Source organism: Apis florea, unplaced genomic scaffold, assembly GCF_048593485.1.
Source record: "Apis florea isolate Af1SG1 unplaced genomic scaffold, ASM4859348v1 contig_3170_pilon, whole genome shotgun sequence".
NCBI classification, from domain to species: Eukaryota; Metazoa; Arthropoda; class Insecta; order Hymenoptera; family Apidae; genus Apis; species Apis florea.
In genome coordinates, this window is record NW_028256714.1 from 4,655,078 (window position 1) to 4,675,030 (window position 19,953).

General features: G+C 31.7%; 2 protein-coding genes across 8 annotated transcripts in view; both read right to left on the minus strand.

The window, feature by feature from the left end:
- Window positions 1–19,953, minus strand: part of GluRIB (Glutamate receptor IB) — a 256,089-nt gene that overhangs the window by 55,203 nt on the left and 180,933 nt on the right. The gene's annotated exons all lie outside the window — the stretch shown is intronic.
- On the minus strand, window positions 281–15,477 carry LOC100866639 (facilitated trehalose transporter Tret1). 7 transcript variants are annotated; one of them, XM_086910029.1, is made up of 6 exons: window positions 14,965–15,477; window positions 4,266–4,525; window positions 3,353–3,721; window positions 1,349–2,151; window positions 675–864; window positions 281–590 (listed from the first exon to the last, which is right to left on the minus strand). In XM_086910029.1, exons 2-5 carry the CDS (start codon window positions 4,306–4,308, stop codon window positions 715–717), a joined length of 1,365 nt encoding a protein of 454 aa, XP_086766155.1. In that variant the 5' UTR covers window positions 4,309–4,525; window positions 14,965–15,477; the 3' UTR covers window positions 281–590; window positions 675–714. The 7 variants fall into 7 exon arrangements, with proteins under 7 accessions (XP_086766155.1, XP_086766157.1, XP_086766156.1 ...); XM_086910031.1 differs by lacking the exon at window positions 281–590 and adding an exon at window positions 5,114–5,338 and having other exon boundaries at window positions 655–864; window positions 15,049–15,477; XM_086910030.1 differs by lacking the exon at window positions 281–590 and adding an exon at window positions 5,114–5,338 and having other exon boundaries at window positions 655–864.

The window sequence follows — 19,953 nt, forward strand, 5'->3', positions numbered from 1 at the left end:
GGGTATCGATCTTCTTTCTTGTTCTCTCTTTGAGCATTTTTTTTTTCGCATTGGAATAATTGGAAGAAAATTCGTCCAATTTGGAAGATTATCGTTGCGGAGCAATTTTTCACGGGTGTCTCTTTTGAAGGAATAATTGAGATCTCGGTTTGCCAAGTTTTGAATATAATTTTGTTTTTACAACGCGAGGATAGAGAGGCTTTGTAACGTTTTGTTTCTAGCTCGTGTTATTACAGAATTAAAAAAGAAGGGAAGAATGAATTTTTGAGAGGGAATTTTCAATGAAATTTCATTATTGCATATTGTAAGTTTTGTTACAGATAGAAAAATTTGTTCGAAAAATTAAAGAAATAAGACACCATGGCGTAAAAAGAACTGGTTGGAATTTCTTATTTTTAAGAAATAATTGTAACGATAGCGCGGTGAAACTTTAATCGACAGGAAATCTAATAATACTTCGTCACTGCACGTTCATTCACAAGTTTCGAAGATTATTCGGTCTCTGATTAAAGTTGGTGCATCCATCTTTAAATATTCGATACCATAATCAGATTCGATATTAATAATTTTCGTATCGATAGAACTCCAACCTAGAGATATGCTTTGCGTGAAAATTACAATTTATCAAGCGAGGAAAAGAATGAAATATTTTCATTTAAAAAGGAATCGTATACCATTTATTGTCGAACAATTTACAACTTAGCATCGAAATCGTCAGTTCTTTCTTCGCAATTCTATTTGTATCTCTTCCAAGGTCTTCCCTTCAGTCTCTGGCACGTAACGATAAATCAGTAACCATATAAGGAGAGTAATCACGGTGAACGCCAGCACAGGCATGTACGTTCCTTGCGATTCTTGCAGCACCTTGAACGAATAAGCCAATTACTCGATCGTGCAGTAAAATTGTTGAAATAAAAATTCAACGTATATATATATATATATTTATTTGTGAAAATTTTTTTCTCCAAAGTCAGATCTTAGTTTCTTTCGCCAAACGAAATTACAATTATAAATATAGAATATTAACCTGATTCTAACCATGTTTTATAATTATCTCAAAAAATCTACAATCAATCAAATATGTACAGTTCACTGCTGAAAAGAAGTCCCGACGATCTGTATCTAAATCGATGCCTGCATTAGCACGCCTAAACCAATTATGATTTGTAACAACAGTTCAATCTATAAATACATAATTTTCGAAAATATTAATCTTACTCCAACCTAACTTCACAAATGTAAATAATTTCTACACGTTCGAAGTACAACTTTTCAAGATTCTTTCCAGCATAAAGTATTGATCATATCATAAAAATCATATTTTTCGACTGAACTCGAGGATACCCACCTGATAAAATTTCACCACGAGCATCGTGGTGACGGCGTAATAAAGGGAGGAGAATATCGCAGCGGGCGCCTTCACGTCCATGTGAAATATCTCGCCGATATAGGCGAGGGGGATCGGGTTGAGGGCGAGGCCGTATCCGAGCACGTAAATCACTAGGAACACGGTGGGCACCCATCTCAGCGCGGAGACGTCGCGGCCGCTCGACAACAGGCCGAAGAAGATCGCGATCGTGGCAAGGGAGAGGACGCAGATCGGGGTCGAGATGAGCAGCAGCAATCTCTTGCCGGTCAGCCTCACCACCGACACGCACACGCTGCCCGCGATCACGATCGCGCAACCGGTCATCACGATGCTGACGTTGGTCGAGACCTCGAATCCCGCCTCCACGAATATGAACGACTGATAAGCGAGGAGGGGCGCGGCCCCCGTCAACGTCAACGCGCTCAGCAGGATGATGGCGATCCGAAATGCGCGGCAACTCTCGCGTCTTGTGAACAACTCTTGCACGGACCTCGCCACCCTCCTCTCCGAATTCTTCTCCTCGGTCGCCACTATCCTCTTTATCTCCTCGAGCTCCTCGATCACGTCGTCCTTGCCCAGGGCCCACTTCAACGTCCTCTCGGCCGACGTCAGCTTGTTCTTGCGCGTGAGGAACACCGAGCTCTCCGGCAGCCAGACGAAGATCCAGAGGAACGTGACGGGCAGGGTGAGGGAGATCATCGACATGACGAATCGGCTCGTCCAAAGGCCGATCGCGTAGGCGAGCATCATGCCGGTGTTGAGGAGAACGGCCATCGCGGTACCTGAACGAACGTTCAACTTTGTTTCCTTTTAGCTTTAGGGGTTTTTGATTTTCAAGGTTTTTCAAGCGTTCCCTCGGTTGATTGGGTTACGCGAGGATTAGATTCGCTTTTGAGGGAATTCACTGTGATTTGGATTTTAATCGAACTTTGAATATTTACAATTGGAGTGGATTATTGAAGCAAGTGGTTTCTCCGCATTGTGGTTATGTTAAAATTCACGAGGATTGGTTATTTAATCGATAATAATAAATGTGTTGTAGAATTAGTATTTTTTGTTAAATATTTTGGTTTGGAATAGATGGTGATAGAGAGTTTATCAAGTTTTGATATAAATACGGAATAATATGCGTGATAATTTAATTTCGAGTTAAAAAGTGGATATTTAAATGCTACGTGAAATAAATTAGATGTGTTATTCCAGGGTTGAATGTATTTCTACATTGGAATTTTATGTAATATGTAAATACGATCTCGAATATTCGTTGAATTAAAATTCTTAAATTAATAATTGATGCATTGCAAATTGGAAAAATAATAGAAGATTAATTTAACAAATATAATGATAATGATAAATCACTAAAAAATAAGAAATGATGATGATAAAAAGCGTTAAATATTAGGTTATTGCACGTGAAATAGCCGACTTCGTTTAATACACTTTCAGAGTTTAATAGCATACACTTTTATACTGTTGAATATAATTCGCAGTAATCAATTTGAAGCTTGAAATTATCCAAATATAAGATAATGGACATTTTGGCTATTGTTTTATTGTACAATGGCAATTGCATATCAAAGCGAAATGTAAATCAATATTAAATCGGTATATTTTTCTTTTATAAATTTAATCTCGCATATGTAACACGATAAAAGCGATTTCCATTAATGTACAATGACTTATGAAGATATTTGAACACTATTTTATAAGGAAATTTGACTCCAAAATTTTAACATGTTTTCAACAGTGTAATAGGATTGGTTATTACTACTTCATTAAAAAAAGAAAAGAAATATTCGAATATTATATTTTATATTACATACTTTGATTAATATTATAAACAAAGATATAACATTTTTCGAGGAAAATTTAATTCTGTATCCACGTGCATGTATAAATATTGAAGATTCGGCTCTTTCACAAATAATATCGCAAGAGGAAGCAAAAAAATAAAAAAAAGAAAAAAACCAAAATCAATACTACCTAAAGGGCCACGAGTCTTTTTGCTGCTAACCTCGCCCAAGTACATAGGCATCACCGAGTACGTTATTCCACAGCCTACACCGGCCATCAATCTGCCAATGTAAAGCTGCTCGATGGTGGCTGCCAAGCCGATCAAAATCCAGCTTGCAATCTTTGGTATCGTGGCGAACAACAGCGTTCCTTTACGCCCGATTCTGTCCATCAAAAGAAACGGCACAATCGAGCCGAGACCTACCCCGACATACATCAAATTCACCACCCACACTATTTGGTCGTTGGACACCTTCAAAGGATCGTCCTGCTTGAATTTTGGTATAATGGGGGTGCTCCATCCCTCGTTCAATCCACTATCGATGATCAGAAGGTTGCCTATCGCGAATTAATTGAAAAATTTTTCCTTTCTTTTTCCTCTTTTTTTCTTTTTTTTTTTTTTTGATCGATCGTACGTTGATGATACATTTTTTGGATGAAACGATGACGCGTTTATTATGATGTTTCTCGAGATTAATGCAATTTATCCAAATTTTTAGAGTAGAGAAACATTGGAACGATTTCAAAATGATATATGTATAAGCAAAGAAAAAAAAAAAGATTCTCTGTTGATAAAAAAAAGTATTAGTTTTCTTGTAAAAATAGCAAAAATTATACACTTTGTGTCCATTTAAACCATCTTAAATCTAATTTTTACTTTTAAAAATTTTTCCTTCGCTTTTAATCTGTTTCTCCAACGAATAAAATTTTTACAGGAAAATTATTAATTGTATTCGATTTTTCTTTGTGTTATCAAAGAAAGAAGACTAAATATTATAAAATTCAAATAGATAGTATCGGTGTGCTATTTTATCTTGTCTTTACGTAAGTTTAATATACTTTAATGGTTCGATCTTGTATAATATAGTTTTCTCTTACTTACAAACGATCCCAATATATATCTGTCGCAGTATCCCAACTTCCATGGTTATTATTGAGCCTCTCTTCACTCGTCACGATCGGATAATTTGAAGAAGCGAGAGCGTTGTGGATAATCGAGCGTGGAGGAGAGAAGTCTGTTTCATTGGTGAGTTAAATGGAATATGGGTAAGGAACTCGTTTAATTTTTGAATTATTTAGATCCAATGGTTCGGAGAAGTTTTAGAATTTAATCCTTCAGGGAAGGAGATATTTTAAATCTGCCTAGAAACAAAAAAAAAAAAAAAGATAAAAATAAAATTGGAATTTTTCTTCTCTTGAAATTGAATACAAGCAAATGAAATAGATTTATGCTGTTATGACAAAAAGGCATTTAAATGTTTCCTTTCAAGGATATACAGCTCTTCACTATACTTTAATTCGTACTTAGATCGTATTCTAAATTCTTTTCTTTTTATTTCTGTCTCAATTTATTATGCATCGATATAATTATAGCGAAAATATTTGAGAATTTTCCATTAAAAATTCACACGTCATGCATAAAAATTTTTTTATTCCAACGCTTGTTTTTCTGAAGAAAATCAAAATTGAGCAGAAATATCGTATAAGTAAAAGACTTTTCAAATATTGTTATTATCATTATATTATTCCATTTATTTTTTCCCACATTCATATCGTATCATACATAATCATCTGCACACAATTTTCACTACACAACCAGCGTATATTCAATTCGAAATCGTTCCCAAACGTTCGATTAACATCCATCAAGTATCCTCGTGCGAGTGGAGGACGCTTGGAGTAGGCGTGTGCACATTTTCATACGAAAATAAAATCGACTAAGATACTAACAGGATCCTCGTTGATGCGTATCCCGCAGTAGGGGATAACAATAAGGCATGGGTTTGCCACGCTTTGTGACCTTCGATCCCCTGTTGCGAGTCGACGCTTTATCGCCGACGTGTCATTAGGACAACGCGGTTCGCACCCCAAATCCTCCGCGGTTGGAATTTACCGCCCCCGGTCTTTCGGCTTCCGGGATTACTTTCCCGATTCACACTTCCTTTTTGTGAGTATCTGTTGATACGATTATCTCGATGTTAAGAGAACTTTTTACAATGAAAATTAAATTAAATTAAGTTCTAACCATGTGTACAATGTTTCTAAGAGGATAATAAAATTTTCAGTAAACAATGTTTTTTCTTTTGTTTCTAAAGATTTAGAAAATTTGTGATAAATAAAAGTATTTCGAGAATCAGACAAGAACTCGTTTGCAAAGAGGGGTGAGAATTGAAAGTTCCATGGAATATAAATATATATTCCATGTTGCATATGCAGTTTGCAGAGTGAGTGTAAAGGAAAGGAAGGATGATGAAAATGATTAAATATGGTTCTTTTATGATATAAACGTATAACGTGTATTATTTATACTTTTGTATCGGTGTACAGGAAATTTTGAGGGAAATTTAAATTCGTTGATGAAGAATTAATTTATTTCGAAAGAAAAGAAAAAAAAGGAAAGAAAAGAAAGAAATCGAGGACATTGTGACGAGAAATTTATTTCTGATCACGCGAAGAAATTTATTTTTTTATCGTTGTCGAGTTGTTATGCAAATATAATGATGAGTATTTATGCAAAAAATATTCTGCATCGTTTGGTACAAGTTTTATTCAGATTGGATTAAAAATGAGTGATTTATTGCAGATTTCTGGCTCTGCTTGCATTAATATCTTGTTCACAACACGAATATAAAATAACGTTACATTTCGATGTTAACATAATTTTTATCAATATAACGTGATTATTTTTAATATTTTGATACAAGTCAGAGATATTTTAAATATTAAAATAAAATATTTAAATAAATATTTAAATATTTATATAAACACGTACAAATGTATTTTCAATTATGTTTTTTTTTTTGAACGTTGAAATAAAAAAATTTTGAAAAAATTTTTGATAAAACTAAAGCTGTCCCTTCTTTGCTACGAAGTTCTCAATTGTATTACTTTTTTTTTTTCGTCTCTTATTTTCTATAGAAAAATATGGTAGAATAAAAATCTCAAATATTTGATATGAAACGATATTTAGCATATGATTAATAACAAAAACGTGAAAAGAAATAAAAGTGTTTATACAATAAACTGTTCCTAGAAGAATGAAATTACAGATGAAATGACTTATGACAAGAGAGAAAAACAATAGCATTATTTCAGAGAAGCGTAAAGAAGAATAGGAATTCTAAAGATTCATATAAAAAGTTTAATACAATATCGATTGTGTTAGATAGAAAAATAAATGAAATCTTTTGTACTGCAATATACGTGAACATTTCAAATAATTTCAAGTATTGTTTGAAAGAACAGAAGAACCTTAAATTAAATCAAAAATATTATTTTAAACGTAACGAGATTCATAAATATCTTTTTTGTCTACAATTTATTCATTGCATTTATACAAACTTGGCTGAAAAATAATTAGCTTGCCAGATACAATGATTTAAACACGGATATTTTTAACAATCATTCATTTTAGTCTTTCGAACACAATACACAACAATTAATGGACAATTATTTACACAACTACTTAATTATTTAATGCTGAAATTTCTTAAAGTGTTAGATTGTTTCACGATATATTATTTTCAATTTCCAGTTAATACACACATAGCCTTGACTTTTGAAATTCCCTTTTATTCAAAAACGAAGCTTTAAATGGAAAAATTTCTTTTCGATTTCTCTTTGACACGTAGAATTACAATCTATTCTAACCAATTTTAATACGATTTTTATCTGAGAATGTTATTCTTCTCTTTTACACATAGAAGATAATCATAGTGCAATCAATTATTCTTGGAACACAATTTTTTTTTTTTTCGATTCACTTTTACGACACTTTCACTTGTTTTTTTCCAAAACAAAATCTTAAATAATCTTAAACGAAAAAAAATATTTCTTCTCTTAGACTTACTGTTTGCACGTCACCACTACTTTATGATCAACATACTCGTTTAACGAATCCACGAGGATTCTTTACCCGACCTGACACTGATATTATCGCATCATGCGTTTTACGACGTCTAATACAAATTGCGTTGACACGTATTTCCAGGATTTACTCTCGTCTCGTCTCAGCGGCCGTATGCAACTTCAGAGATCACTTTATTACACACGTTTACGACTTTGAACGACTAAGTCTAACTACGTTGTTTAAACTCGTCCCGAAAGTCGTTCTCGCCCGACACAAAAGCAGGCGAGTTAATATTCTTGCGTAACGACACGATCGTTATGCATATAACACGCGATTTTACGGGGGATTATTTCCATGCATCGTGTCAACGACGATTAACAATGTGTTGCAATTGTATATGCTATAATAATTAGCCACTCTGAACATGCGAGACAACGAGGAATCGTGAGTTAGCGTGGTTTCTTCTATTTTTTTTAATCTAACTTGATCCTTCAAATGTAAAATTCGAATTTTGAGCTTGTCTCATATCGTTTCGTATCGACAAATTGACGCACGGTGAAAATTATCGAAATAAAAGAAAAAGGGAAACAATTTTTTTTCTTAATTTTAAAAATTTGTATTTTCTTTTTTTTTTTTTTTAATATCAGTATTCATTGTAGAATTCTCTTGAATGTATAAATCGATTGAATTTAATGTTTTTACATTCATTAAGTGTATATCGTTAAGATATGAGTATATCGATACTAATAATTTTCATTCGAATCTGTCGTTATCACATATAACACCTTTTCCTCATATACGTTTTTTGATCCCTAAATCCTCTTTAGTCATAAAGAGGACTAAAGACAATTATAGAACGATATTTTGCATTGTATTAATCATATCTTGTGCATTTTATTACGTACAAGACACTTTTATATTTATTTACATAGAATTTGTTTAGAATGTTGTAAATAAACAGTAAAATTTACTATACGAATTATAATTTTTCTTTCAAGAATTGTTATTAATTATTTATCGTAGATCAATTAATAGATTAAAAGATTTGTCCATTTCTTTCAAAACGAGATACGAATCTTTCTTATTCAACGAATCGTTACTTTCTTTTTTCCTTTTTCCTCGTATTTAACCTTTTGTATCGATTTGAATTCACAGTCGCATTCCAAAGTCTTAAATTCGTGCGATGCAACGTCGAGGAGGAACTCCTTCTGTTCGTTTCTCTGTTTATCGGCCGACTTTTCAACGGACAGGTATCCTAGGATATTATAAAAAGCCATTTTTCAAGAGATATTCACAAATATTTGCTCCAATCCTGTTTTAATTAGGGGCCGATGAATAATTGAGCATCCCATGAAGGAAGCATATATATATATATCTACAGATATTCAGTGGCTTTTAAGTATCGATTGTCAATTAGTTTCTATATCAATCTTTTCTCGTATATCGATATACTTTTGTACCTAAAAATAATTAGAAATAATTGATAACTTTAATCTATTGTTAATTAGTCAAATCGGCATCCAACGATAACCAAGTGAATTGAAATTAATATAAATAAATATATAATAAGCCATTACTAAATTATCAGTAGTTCATTTCCATGCGTAATAATAGCACGAATTAAAAAAAAAAAGAAATCAACGAATAAATTTCTTCCTTTTTACACCTGCCCCATCAACTCCCATCGATCGATAGCATTCATCACATTTATTTCGATATTCTCATTACTCTCGCGACAAGTCCCGCATTTCCTACATCGCGAAACAATAGAATTCTCGCGATCATTTCAATATCGTATTTCAATTACCTGGCTATGGAACGAGATACGCTTCACCACCACGATTCTCTCTCCTCCCAGCCGCAACCTAGATCTTCGATCTGTCCATTTGTCATCTCGATAATGCGGCTACATCGTTGTTTATTCTATTATCGCGTCATTTGTTAGCAATGGTCCATTCTCATTGTCGAGCAATTAAAACGTAATTACGATAATATGTCGTCTAGTTATCGATGAATCGGTGAGGTGGACAATATTTTTCGTTTTGTTTATTATAATCGGAATTTTCTCCACGAGTTCGTATTTCATAAAACTGGTAAATTATTAGGAAATGAGAGATATGTTTTAGTTATTAGGAGAATCAATTTGAAGCTTGAAATTAGTATTTCAATAATAGATATTTTGCTCAATTGTACAACGACAAATTAAAAATAATTAATTAGATATATAGATATATTTCGTTGCAAATGAAGAATAAACAAAATTGGAAATTTAAATGAAAAAATTTTAAATATAAACGTGTTTCTTAACTTAATGTATTTTAAATATCTATGAACAACACTTTTATCGATAACAATTAACTAAATCCTTAATTTTAACGATTATAAACTGTTCTATGGTGATACAAAGTCAGACAAAATAAGTTGCAACAGTGATAATAACAAACGATCTTTGTATTCCATTTCCTTATTTATAATCTTTATTTTTAAATAAAATGCAATAATATCATCAATGCTGAAATATTATTATATTTTATAGCTTATTCAAATTTCCAAGAAAAAGTTGTAATTAATTGAAGCTGGCCAGTAGCGATCAATGATTGTGATTTGATAAATATTATTTCGCGTTTTTCCTTGTTTCTTCGGTTGAGAGATGAGTGAACGTGAAAAATATCCAATTACGAGAACACATTAGCGTATGATCGTTACGTAGTTTTGATTGAAACGCTCGACGATATAATTATACCGATTTATAATATAGACAATGAATCTTCCATAGTCGTATGATAATTAACTACAAGTCCGAGTAGATTATTCCTCAGGAATCTTGTTCCAGTATTTATTCTTTTCCATTACATAAGCTATGGTTAGATCTTACGTGTGTGAGAAATTATTCAATGATTACAGTTTATGTATATATTTTTGTATATATTAAATTCGTTTAATTTAAATAACATTTCTTACTATATTGAGATTTGAAGAAGGGAAGAATAGAAAATTATTAGATATTACTAGATATAAGTTACTAGATTAGAGTCAATGATTAGAGTTTACATGTGTGATATATTAAAAATTCATTAAGTTTAGTTTGATAATGTTGTATTCAAAATTTGATTTTAATTTTGAAAAGAATAATTCGTTGTACCAGTTAGCTATTAAACTTTAAATCCTTAAAATGTATCATCGAAATAAATCATACGAAGATATCATTTCTTCGAGAAATTTCAACTTTTAATAAATTTAACTATACTACATATCTTCCTAATCTTGTTTGGTATATTTCCTCTATAAGAAGAACATAATGGAATGATATTATATACACGTGTACAGAGAATAAATATTAAAGAATACGTGGAAGAGTGAAATACAAGCGTAGAAGAAAAAACAGAGAAGCAGAGAGACGAAAAAACGTATGAATATATACGTAAGCACGAAAAGATATTATCTTCTGTTATTAATTTTTCAAAGAACCTGATTCATCGTGGTCATTTTCTACACATCATTTTTACTAAATTTTACTATTTATTTGAAATATATTTGCAATTGATCATCCACTCTACACATCCACATTTCTAAATATATTCAATAAATAATTTACTATATATCTAAATCTCAATATTCCAGCAATTATCTTTCTTTTTTTTTTTAATTTGATGAAATTTTCCATAGAAAATTATTGGCACTATGTATTTCATTGTATTCAAAGGATCGAACAAAGATCTAGATAATTATTGCATTTGAAACAACAAATTTTTCTTTTTTTGAAAAATAATATTCCAGCAATTATATTCATATTATAATTATTCATTTCTACGGAACAGTTTATAGCTCTTATCCGCCACTATCCGAGAATCTGTTTTCACATTGGGAAAATGCAATCCTGAAAGATTGTATTTTTCCAACGAAGCTCCTACGAGCGGCTGCACGGCTTTATAATTTATGACACTGTTTTTCCAACGGTGAATATTTAACTTAGAAAGGAAAATCCAGTGCGTGAATTATTATCCCAAGTTATCCGGTGTTCTTCTTCCGATTAATAAATCGCAGTTACCGAAAAACGAACCGTTATCTCCCGAATCTCTCTCGTGTTTTCATCGCCAGTCTCAGGTAATTTCCATTTTCAAATATCGCGCTTTGTCTTTCGTCTCTTTTTTTTTTTGTTTTTTCTTTGTTTTTCTTTTTGCAATCGTAAGTCGATGCTATAAATTATCGAGTTTCGATTATTTAAATCGCGATGTTTCATGAATAAAAACATATCTCGTTAAGTATTTATGATTGTAAAAAAAGTTATTAGGATAAGCAAAAATAATTATTCTTTTAAGATTTTGTAATAAAAAATTTATAGACATAATAAGATTAATATCCTCTATTTCTTAAGATATTATTTTAGAAAAGTTTAACAAATCTAAATGTCTATCGTTAAGATTAATAACGTGATTAAGAAATTGTAGTTTTAAAATTTTTTATTTACAAAGTTGGAATATTTAAGAAGAAGTAATTTTGAGAGAATCGCTGAATATATGTGTATTTTTAAATGCATATAATACAAGTGATACAGTAATGTATCTATGTACAAAGAGAAAGAATTTAATAGAAAAATTCTGTTTCTCAAAATCTATTTCGCGAAAATTATTAAAAATTGTATATTTTCTTTCCTTGCTAATTATAGATTTCTCGCGAAATCTATAATTCTTCTTATACATTTTTCTCATCAAATGCAATTTCACGTGACTTCGTTAAGCATTCTTTAAGAATCGATCTGAAAAAAACCTGATAAATCTATTATATTCAAAAAGTTTGGATACACGTGAAATATCATTTTCAAAACGGTTTGAACCAACTTGTTTCCTCGTACACTGTGCGCATCTTGTTACGGAAGTAGATTTTTCGCAGCCATTGAAGATGGCGCGGATACGTGAAAATTTCACGCGTAAATTGGCTTCGTTATTCCTTGATTCGTTATCTATACGGATTTTCGAGTACAAGAGCGTGGTTTCATGAAAATATGCACATCTTGAAATATTTACCTACGTCTGATCCCTTTATTAACCGGATGTTACACGAGAAAATATCTTTCGTCTATGTATTCGATGAAATTTGATTTTCGCAATTTACTTCGACTCTCCGTCGAAGATAATTATTGTTTAAAATTCGTGATTAAAATTTATGATTAAATCGATAATTTATTATTCTATTTTTACATCGTTAGAAATCTTGTTTGAGTTTTTTCTGTTTTAAACTATTAAAAAATTTACGAAAATTCCGCTTTCCATTTCGTTTTGCATTTAGTGATTTGTATCAATTCTCGGACTATCTTCGTCGCATAATGAATTTAAATTTGTTTAACAAATAAATCAATCGATCAAAATTTATTATATATCTGTTTTGAAAATAGGTCTCCAAAGATAAAATAATAAAAAATAAGAGAAAAAAGTTAGCTTGTGAATCCCAAATTGTTATACAGAAATCCCAAGATAAAATCTCGAGTCTTGGATTCTATGATTTTTATATTGCTCTCCATTACATTATCGATTCTATTATTTATTGCCTTCTTAGAATAACGAGAAAATATATATGTTAATGTATTCCTGAAACGACTTTTGCAAATCAAGGTTCTAGAAGTTGGAGCAAAAGTTGATGTGAATATATCAATCAATTGGAATTTATTTATTAAATGATAAGCAATAAAAGATCATACTCCATAGTTGAAATATGAAAATCTCAAAGAAGTTAGAAGCAATAAAATACAAAGTTATGATATTCAAGTTCGCGTTGAATGAAGCGAAACGAAGATCTCTCAAGATTGCGAAAAAAACCGCGTATGCATTTCGAAAGTTGCAATACGATTGTATCGGCACTGGTTAAAAAACTCGTTGGTAAACCCGCATTTGGAAACATTGTAATTATATTTTATCGCACTTCTGATAATTGCAGTCTGTATTTAGGAGCTATTGATGCCAAGTTTGTTAATATTTTAAACACAATACAACAGCTCGAAAGAAAGAATCAATTTTTTTCTTTTTGTTAAACAGATAATATATCGAGAATGATTCACACGAAAGGCATTGTAATTTTTTTTAATTTTCAACGTGTGAATAATATGCAATGAGATAATATTCCAATGTCCTTACAGGAATTGCATAAACGATGAATTAATAAGCATCATTCTTTTCAGGTTTTGAAATTTTTTTGTAAAAATTTTTATTTTCTATATAAGACTACGATATTCATAGCTATGCTGAAGAGTCGATAAATTAAAATTTGTAATCGTGATTGGAGCATCGTGAGTGATTCAATCGATCGACGAAATTTATTATATTTGTCAATTGTAAATATTGATCGTTCAATCATTAATTGTTTTTTTGATTTAATTTAAGTTCTATACATATGTGACTCATGAACATATGTGTTACATTTATCAAGTGAATATTATTAACAATCATTAATGTAAATCTAAACCCTTAAATATTGAAAAGAGAATTTTAATTTTGATCAAGTTTACCTCATTGACTTAATTAATTTATTTTTAACACAATAATTGTAACCATAGATAATTGAATAAAAATTATTATCGATATTCGTAATCAAATATTTTTTCCACTGATTTTCATGTAAAAAAAAATGTAAAATGTTTCAAACTGTGCATTAATAGTATCGAAATTTTATAAACATTCAGATTTATATAAATAATTGAATCAATTGTTACATTATATTTAAAAAAAGCAAAATATTAATCGACTGAATAAATAATGTATGTGCAACGAAGAGGAAAGTAAGAACGATGGGAATGAATAGAAGGCAATGAAATTTAACTTTTTTTACTTTCATTATTGAAAGGGCAAATTAGTGATTCATACATTATTATGAAAGAGTTTACAAATAGTTAGAGAGATCAAACTATGAGATACGTAACTTCATCGACAAGCATTCAAGTGAAACCAGTGGCACAGGTTTAGCTTACAATAGGATTAATGAATATACAAGGTCGGATACATTCTGCACATATTCATAATATTATCGTGTAATAAATATTTTCAGAAAAAAACTCGATATTTCACAAGAATAAGAATTGCATAGGAAAATAAAATTTCAATTGCTGATAAAATTGGTTAACAAATACTTTTTTAATATACTCAATAATTATCACTAATCCTATACAAATTATTAAACATTCGATTAGTATCATTGAGCTATTATAATAATTACGAATTAGAATCATCCTTACACACTGACAATATAATTACTTGATTTGATATTATTATATCAATATTATTGAGCCATAAATAACAATAGTAATTTTTTCATAACAATTACTTTTGACAGAACATTCTCTAATTACAAATTACTAATTACAAATTATGATTTGTCCAGTAATTAATTCAATATTAAATTGTACACCGATTAAATTCACTACAAATTAATCAAAGTAATAGATATCTGGATATTTATGAATAGTCGTGTAAATAATATTACATTGTTAGACAATATCTTCTATATAATCATTTATCTAACAATTAGATAACAATACATTTCATATAATATATAATTATACTACTCTTTGCTAATTCAACCAATGATTGGCCACTTATTTCTCGATCTGACGTTAATATAAAAATCAATAGAAATAAATAATATGTCACTCACAGCTCAACAATAATGACCGAGGAGTAAAAATCACGGATTTCTATCAACTTATCAGGCACTATCATAAACTAGATATCTCGTGATTAATTACCAACAAAACCAACCAAGCAGACACCTGTGAAAAGCGTAGCTCTACCGACAGTTGTAGCAACGATAGAGGAAGTGAGTGAGTTACCGTGGCACGTGACTGAACCCAAAGAGACGCTCGAGACACTTTTTTCTCCCCCTTCTTTTTTTTTTCTTTTTTTTTCCCCCTTTAGAAAGCGCAATGACTCCAAGCAAACTCTCTTCTCCTTGCCTCCGCCTCCGTGAATATCCCTTTCACTTTAAATTCGGCCGTCCCAACGCGATTTTTCTCTTCTGGTATAAACGAATATTATTGTATTGCAAATAAAAGAAAAACACGAGGGAGGGAATGAAATTGCCTTTTCCACCCTTCTTTTCCTCCCCGCAAAAATTTTATCAAAATTTCAATCGAACATTCGAGGCACGCGCGCGCGGATCCCAGGAAGCGATCGATCGTCGCCAGCCAGCCTCGATCTCATCTTCGAAGACGGCGAAGGTGCAAACTGAACTGATACGCGGACACGTGAAACACTATTTTGCCCAGGAGCCCCACTCCCTCCGCTTTTATAAACTGAGACGACACGCTCGAACGCCGTTAATTACTTTATCCACGATCCTCCTGTGTGGACAAGAGTCGAGTACTTTTTTTTCCCGCGTTTTCGCAATTGACACGGCGTTAAATTAGGTTAAGTCATGAAGTATAATGTGGTCGTCAGTTTCGTCGAACAGCGTTCCCTCGAAACATTGTTTATCGCATATAATATCGATAACGTTTATTGTCGAATTTATATTATTTACGAACGAAAGTGGCATTGCACGCTTTACAAATCCTTAAAAATTATTTAAAAGTTGAAATGCACCGTTGAATAATTTCTTTTTTTTGTATGCACATTTTAAAGTTGGGTGATTTTAAATATTGCCTTATCAATTATGAAGAATTATATCCGTTTTTTCTGTTACAGATTTAAAATTCAATATAATATGTGTGAAATGTCGTTGGCAAATTGGGATTTTTGAAAAATATCGCATTGAGAAAAAAGAAGGAACGATACATAGAATCATATAAAAATTATTAAGATATATCGAATTTCTTCGAACTTTGATCAATTTCATTTTATTTTATTATAAATTCGATCGATCTGAGTGCAACAATTTAATATAACGATATAAATATAGGATAAAATTGGATAATACGTTCATTGCATTACGTCATTATACATCTACATTACTTCAACTTGTTATGTGAACAAAAAAAAAAAGATAATAGTTTAAGAAAAAAGTCAATAAGATTTTCCATGAGATTTCTGCGGTCAACTTTGAAAACTTGATCGTTCTTTCCACGAATAATTGTAAATAATTCAAGGATCGCATTGAAACGAATCGAATTCGCTTCTACATTTTGTGAACAAAAAGTTTGTTGAAAGATATTTTATTCCTACTTTTGCATATAATTAAAAGTAATTTGTAAAAAAGCCTTTAATTTAAACATTTTCCAAAATAATATTTCATATATAATTATTATGTCTCGATTTCTCTATCATTCGCCTGCTCCTTCTTCTTTCTTCTCTTCGTTGAAATGCAATTATTTCTACAAGATTTATCGTCGATTAATTAGTTGGTCAAAAAAATTTCCCCAAATCTCAATCCCTCCGAAAGCAAGCCCCGAACGCCACAACATTCTGATCGATCCAGTTAACCGAGAAGCAACGCACAACGCCGAACACGTTTTCATTTAAAAAGCGGGCAAGCACCGGCGAACAAATGATTCTCCACCCGAGCAAAAGATATTAAACATCGAACACCCGGCCTCCCTATGAAACAGAGGAATATATAACGTAGACCCGTTGTTACACGTTTCCCGTTGTTGATTGATTTCACCTCGTTTCCGTTTCATTTCTATCGTCATTGTACCTCGAACAATGGAAACAACAGGCCAGTCTCACTGTCATTTTAATTGGATTAATATTCCCATTATGGCGGACCGCGAGGCATCGACCCGCCATTATTTTAATACATCTCCAATCCCCCGCCAAGTGGAAAAAAATTTATTTTAAGCAAATCTGATTGTTTCGATAATCCTCATCCTTGTCGTATAAACTTTTAATCTAAATATGCGTATATCTTTGCAGAACCGGTTTCAATGGAAACGTTTCTTTTCTTACCTGCGAAGAATCACGATCGTGAATGGAAAATGAATCGTTTAATGTGCGATAAACAGTTGATAAACTCACCTTTTTCGACGCGTGTAAAAATGCGTGACATCCTCGACATCCTCGTGGATAATGAAACACATGAGTGTCTTTCGATCGATACGATATATTTTCGACGATTTTTACGTCATCTACGAGGTGGGATCGACGAGTTATGGCGCGAACACGAGTCACGTTCTTTCTGATCGATCACTTTCTTCTCGCCAGGCCACGGATAAAGAGGAAAGAAAAAGTCGTCAAAGATTCGCCAACTCGGTGGCCTTGAAAGGTGGTCTGTCTTTGACGGCTCGCCTCCGTTATAAAACGATATATGTTTCGTGAGTTTTAGGAAAGAAATCGTGGGACTGTTTGTGAACGGATTATAAAATAAACTTTCGAGATATACTCGATTGAAAATAGTAAATAGTTGCGTAACATCTCGAGAGATTCATAATGGGGTGATTATTAATACGAATGATTGTCACGTTACGAAGGTTTGTGGAAAATTAAATTTTTGCGAATATGTGATTGAACGAATGGAACTTTATACATTTAAGTTTTGCGTAAATACACGATAAGTTTATTAATTAAAAATGTGTAAAATATTATTGGTCGTCTCAAGATGATTACGATAAATTGTATTGTATTGTATTTTTAATATTATTGTTATTGATAAGGACTGTTATTGATAAATAAACTCTAATTAACAAGATAAAGTTCAATTTCTTATAGCATAATTCACTTTCTGCTCATCAATTTTATAATAAAAATTAATTTTCTACTAAACAAATTTTATTCAGCTGAATTTCGATCCACAACATTAAATTCTTATTAAATTTTAATCCTCTTTGATTCTTACTTAATTGCCATTAATAGAGAAAAAAAAAAAAGAAATTCGCAATCAAAATTAACGTTCCTTCAATTCGATATTCATCTTCTATTCTTCAAGGATCAATTAACGAGGAATACAGATTTCACTGTACCATATTAATTGATGCATTTTAGTCTGAATAAACGACCATTTACATCGTATAAATCCGTCAGAGACAATTTTCCCTAGGCATACGTATCCACCAATAGCACTCCAAGAGTTAATTAGATACATTACAATGTATGGTGATGAAATAAGCAGCAACCTTGCGACAATATTGACAAGGCATGTACCGAGCTTAATGTATTAAACTCACGGAACAGAATCTCAGTTTCAAAAGAAACCACGTGGCCACGTTTCGCAAAATCTGGTTTCCCCTTGTTATCTTACGAATTAGAAAAAAAAAAAAAAAAAAAACGGAATAAAAGGTACTGCTCTCGCAACTGCTACAAGAGAGAAAGGGAATTTTCGAATCATTCCAGCGGACAGGAACGTGGATAATTGCGTTTAGAGCGTTTGCGATAAGGATCTTATTTCAAAATTCGTCATTTCGAAGTAATTTGTGCGTATATCTTGTGTTATAACCTGTGTGCAATCAACGTGAAATCTGTAAAACGATCTCTCGAGATCGAGTTAGAGAGATTTATAGGGATTTCTTTTTTTTTTTTTACAGTTCACACATCGATAACACAAGTCACGATCGGTTTGCATGATATAAGAGAAATAATTATGATATGTAAATGTTTGAGAAATCGAAGCTATAAACGGGATATTGAATATTATTGTATGTGCATTTATTAATATATATTAATATATATTTATCAGTACGAATGGAAGAAATATAGGATGAGAGAATTCCTTCTCGTTCGTGCATGTATCTTCTTCTTCTTTTTTTTTCTTTCGATTCATTATGCATATGATCTTGAAATAAAATATATTTATCATTCGTTCGTTTCAGGTAGTTTGAAGCAGTTTAAAGTGATAATTTAATCAAGGTTAGTCACAGGATTGAATATAATAATAATAATTATAACGAATATATATAAAATTAATGAAATCTCGATAGGATTATAAATATACAATGACCAATGCTTTTTAATATTCATATTAAAAATCACTGTGAAATTTTCCGTAATAAATTAATAAATTAATTCAAAAATAAATAAATCCATTCGACGTTAAAGATATTTATAACTAAATTCTATAAATTCGAGAAACGAATCTTTCTCAAATGATCTGTCTGATTTATTACAAAATTTATACAAATTACAAACGAATAGTAAAAAATTTAAATTTAACAATTTTCTTTTTATAGAAAATCCATAAATCGAACGAACCATAAAGAAAAGAAGAAAAAAAAGAAGAAACGTTTTATCGGACGTATAAAAACCAAATCTATAAATCCAGGCTAAACCCCAACAATTCACCTGTGCAATTACCCCTTCCGGTTTGAGCGGTAATCGGGCAAGATCGCGCGTTATGCAGATTAAAATGGAGGGTAAAGGGCAAGGCTGTAAAAGGCGGTCAGGCAGGGAGGGATGCACACAAATGCAATGGCGCACGAAGGCCACCACAATGGTCCCTAAAGTATATTTACATTTGCATTCGGTAATTAAAGCAACGATGGTGTTTCGTGGATGGGATGGGACCCGTTCTTATCGTTCGTCCGTCGAAGAAGAGCAATTGCCCGGAATTGTGAAATTGGATTTGGAGCAAAGATGGAAGATCGACGATATAACGAGACGGAAATTGGCAGAGGTTTAAGAGATGCTCGATGATTTTAATCGTTTAACTATTTATCCAGACTCATCGAGCAGCTTGATGGAATCTTGATTGTTCGAGCATCGATTATTCAATTATCCAAACCTCATCTGAATTATCCGAATATGTTCAAATATCGATCGTTTAAATACGGATTATTCGAACATTGTCCTAATTTCGATTACACATCGAT